This window comes from Nicotiana attenuata, chromosome 11 (genome assembly GCF_001879085.1).
Source record: "Nicotiana attenuata strain UT chromosome 11, NIATTr2, whole genome shotgun sequence".
Classification (NCBI taxonomy): Eukaryota; Viridiplantae; Streptophyta; class Magnoliopsida; order Solanales; family Solanaceae; genus Nicotiana; species Nicotiana attenuata.
Genome location: NC_031999.1, coordinates 13,282,245 through 13,286,292, shown reverse-complemented (window position 1 = coordinate 13,286,292; position 4,048 = coordinate 13,282,245). Strand labels below are relative to the sequence as shown.

The 4,048-nt window shown below is 35.2% G+C and overlaps 1 protein-coding gene across 1 annotated transcript in view; it reads right to left on the bottom strand.

Moving 5' to 3' along the window:
• Positions 2,482-4,048, bottom strand: part of LOC109234976 (equilibrative nucleotide transporter 8) — a 2,409-nt gene continuing 842 nt past the window's right edge. The window contains exon 2 of the mRNA XM_019401004.1: positions 2,482-3,311. Coding sequence (XP_019256549.1) covers positions 2,614-3,311 — 698 coding nt within the window. The 3' untranslated portion in view covers positions 2,482-2,613. The remainder of the gene's footprint in view (positions 3,312-4,048) is intronic.

The window sequence follows — 4,048 nt, the reverse complement described above, 5'->3', positions numbered from 1 at the left end:
GTTGAGAGTAAAAGCACGATGAGCGATGTCGTGCAGTCATTATTTATTATGTTTATCCCGTTTATTGGTTGAAAGTTTATTGACTAATTCATTTTGTCATTTCCTGTTGTAGTTACCGAATCTTGTACTCCCCTTTTGCATGTCCCCTCCCAATAGTACATGTTAAAACTTTATCTGTTGTTATGTTGTACGTATATTTTCGTTTGTATAGATTTAATTACGCGGGTGTCTTGTCTCAGCCTCGTCACTACCTCGTCGAGGTTTGGTTCGTCACTTACGGAGTACATTGGATCGGTTGTACTCATACTACACTCTACACTTCTTGTGCTGATTTTGGTACCGGTCCTAGTTGTACGTGAGGTGCATCAGCTCGGATCGGCAAACTTGGAGACTCAAGGTAGATCTGCTGGCGTCCGCAGACCTTGAAGTCCCCTTCCCCTTTCCTTAGTACTATTCATTTCATTCAACAGTTGTTCTTATTTCAGACTTTATTTGTAGTACTTCTAGATGCTCGTGTCTAGGTCCGCGATTTGTACTTAGATATTTTGGGTATTATGCTATTTAGCACTTCATTTCAGTTTCATTTCAGTTTAAATGAGTTTGAATTCTTGAATTGTTGAAATGGCTTAAAATTTACTCTAACGTTGGCTTGACTAGCGAGTGAAATGTTAGGCGCCATCACGATTCCGTAGGTGGGAATCCCGGGTCGTGACAATTTCCTTTTGGTCCAGTGCAGCTAATTGAGTATAAATATTGAGTACTATTTTTGGTGGTATCTTGCTAGCATATATCTAATTGAATCTGTTGATGAAGGAGAACCACAAATGCTCAAAAAGTTTTGATTATCACGGGCTAGTCAGTTTTCAGACTGGTAATTAAAAAATAACCAGCGTTTGCGAAGTCATTGAAAAATAGTCGTTATTTTGTTGAAACACGGAAAGTTCCAGCACAATATGCTGGCTTATGAAGCTCTTGCGTATAAATTAAAGTATATTATGTTGGAACTCCAGCACATGGAATGTTTCAGCATAATATGCGGGATTATGGAGCTCCGGCATATAAACTTTCAGCATATTATGATGGAATTCCAGCACATTATAAAATTTCAAACATATTATGAATGAAGCTTATCGTACTGTAAAGATACTACTAATATTCTACACCTATTAACTTTGGCACGTTGCGTTATCGTACTGTAAAGATACTACTAGTTAATATTTCAGAAGCTCAGAGTCAATATTGTCATTGCTCTAATAATATTCTTAGAAATATAGGCATAAAAGTAAGTACCAGAAACGAATATCCAAATGATCATTTGGTAGCCAGAGATAGAGTAGATAATGAAACAATGGCCACTCAACAAAATTATATTCTTTTCTAACTAGAGTTCGGCTTTGATCTTATCAGTATGTCTTTATTCTTAAAGAACCGTGTATAGCTGCACACTTAAGATGCCCTGTGTTTCAATAATTTGCATGGCAGATTGATACTCGAATTGCAACCATGACCAGACGCGGATTAAAGATTTAAATTTGATCGGTTTAACCTTTATATATATATATATATATATATATATATATATATATATATATATATATATATATATATATATGTTCGGTATCAAAAATACTGAATACAGTTAAATTCGTAACTAATACACTATATTCACAGTGCGCATGATCGTCTATAAGTGTTTTGCTGGCATACTTTGTTATGATCCACTTTACCATATTTGCACTAACTTTTTATACCATATCATCTAAAAAATTACTACGGATATCATAACAAGTGAAATTAGTTACCGGTTGCCAAAATAAGGAAGACAATCTTCGCCAATAGGTCATATCCCACCGCATTGACAATGTAAAAATTATTATACTGTCAGTTTATATAAGTTAATCGTTCTTGGAAATGAATTGCAATAACTAGAGAGATAAGAAGCAGCTTGACTTTCGCATTAGCTCTGGTTCCAACAACTTCAGGTTCTTGAATGGGGAGGCGAATGTAGCTAACAGACTATGAGTTCAATGAACCCAGTATTTTAGTACGAAGCTTAAATATATATGTAATCAAAATTCAATAGGATTACTTTTTAACCTATATTTATAAAAGAACAAGGTGTTCAGTGATATAAACATAAAGACCGATCCCTCAAGTTAAAAATCCTGGATCTCTAGTAGAAAGTAATTCTCTTTGACACTAAAACCTGCTGCCTACTATGCTAGATGAGTCAATACAGTATTGTTCTTTCATATTGACAATTTGATATCTTTTTGCCTATGGTCTCAATTTATAGCATGATTTTCAAATGTAAAATGCATCAATTAATAACTTCTTTGGAGTCTGATTCAGAACTTATACGGTTTTATAAACAACAATAACAAACTCAGTATAATCCCGCAAGTGGAGTCTAGGAAGGGTAGAGTGTACGCAGGCCTTATACGATTTTCTGTTTCACAAATGTTAAAATCAGGATGATGAACACAATGCATTTCACAATTTTTTTAAAGCATAAATACAATGTTCAGAACACACTATTTCTGAAATAATTTTAAGTTATGCATTCTACTTATTGCTACAAATAAACCCTGCCTAAATGGCTAACAGTTTAGTTCAAATAATCCAGAACCAACCAAGAACAGAACCAGACACTAATCCCATCCCTAAGGAAACAGCCATAACAATTGCAGCTACTTCTGCTTCAGAAGTTGGCACTGACTTAGGAGCAAGAATCATGATGACACTTGTCAAATATCCATTGGTCAACCCGAGCATCGTCGTTAGAAAAATAATCGGTACTTCATTTTTTAGCCATTTTGGACCATGTAGACAAGCAGTAAACAAAGGATAGAAAATTAGCCTAGCAATACAAAACCAAGTAGCCTTTCCAATGCTTTTGAGAACATATACGGCAGTGAAAGATTTCCCCGCGAAATCCGACACGTTGTAAACTGTAATCAGCAAGATGGGATACCAATCTTTGAACAACTTTGATTCAAGATTTTCTGCCAAGAACCCTGGAAAAATGGACAAAGTAACAGTATAAATCGCGAAAACCCCAAATGCTGGCCATCTTATAGTTCTTGCCATATCCTGGAAATTATGTCTTGAGCATGGTAAGCAATTGTCTTGAACAAGTGTGTAATGCTGCTGCATCACTGGCAGCTTATATAACATGTTGCAGCAGATAATGCAACCTATCAAAATTGTTGTGCTGATTATGAAATACAAATGAGCACTTGTCTTGAGACCTTGTGGAGTATGTGGAAGTGACACCTTGGTTATAATCCTTAATATGGAAATTAAAACACCTGTTGGAAATTGACAAAAAACATTGATTAAGCAAAATAATCAAGTTCAAGATACGAAACGAAAAGGAAAAAGGTGCGAAATTTACTCCTCCAATATACGAAATATCTTAATTTTACCATCAGTTATACTTTATGGCCATTCATATCCTTGCCGCTAGCAAATTATCTCATATATTTCTAGATATAACGGGCCTCTAGCGTGGATTGGGTGGATTCCACATGTCAAAATACTAAAAGGTCCAAATCTATCCATCTTATTTTGACTATGGTAGTACGGTTGAAAATACCCTCCATTTTACTTCAGGTTGGAGCTCCGCTAGGATCAAGCGCAAACGCGAGACAATTTACTAATGGCAAGGATATGAATGGATTCAAAGCATAATAGAGATGAAAACCAAGATATTTCATAAAGCAAAGGGGTAATTTGACCCTTTTCCTAGAAGAAAAAGCAAATTCAAGATTTAAGGTTGATCTATAATTTGAGCAAATTGTCTCGTATATTTCCTAGGCTTCAACATGGACTGGGTGGATTTCACCTGTCAAAGACTTCGGGAAAGAGTTCAAGTTTACCCTTCTTCGCTTCTTTTGGCTATAGTTATAGTTTAAAATTACCTTCTGTTATACTTCATGTTGGAGCTCTTTTAAGATCAAACGCAAATACGAAACGATTTGCTAGTGACAATGATATGAATGATTTTAAAGTACAACAAAAAATAAGTTCAAGATATTTCTTAAAG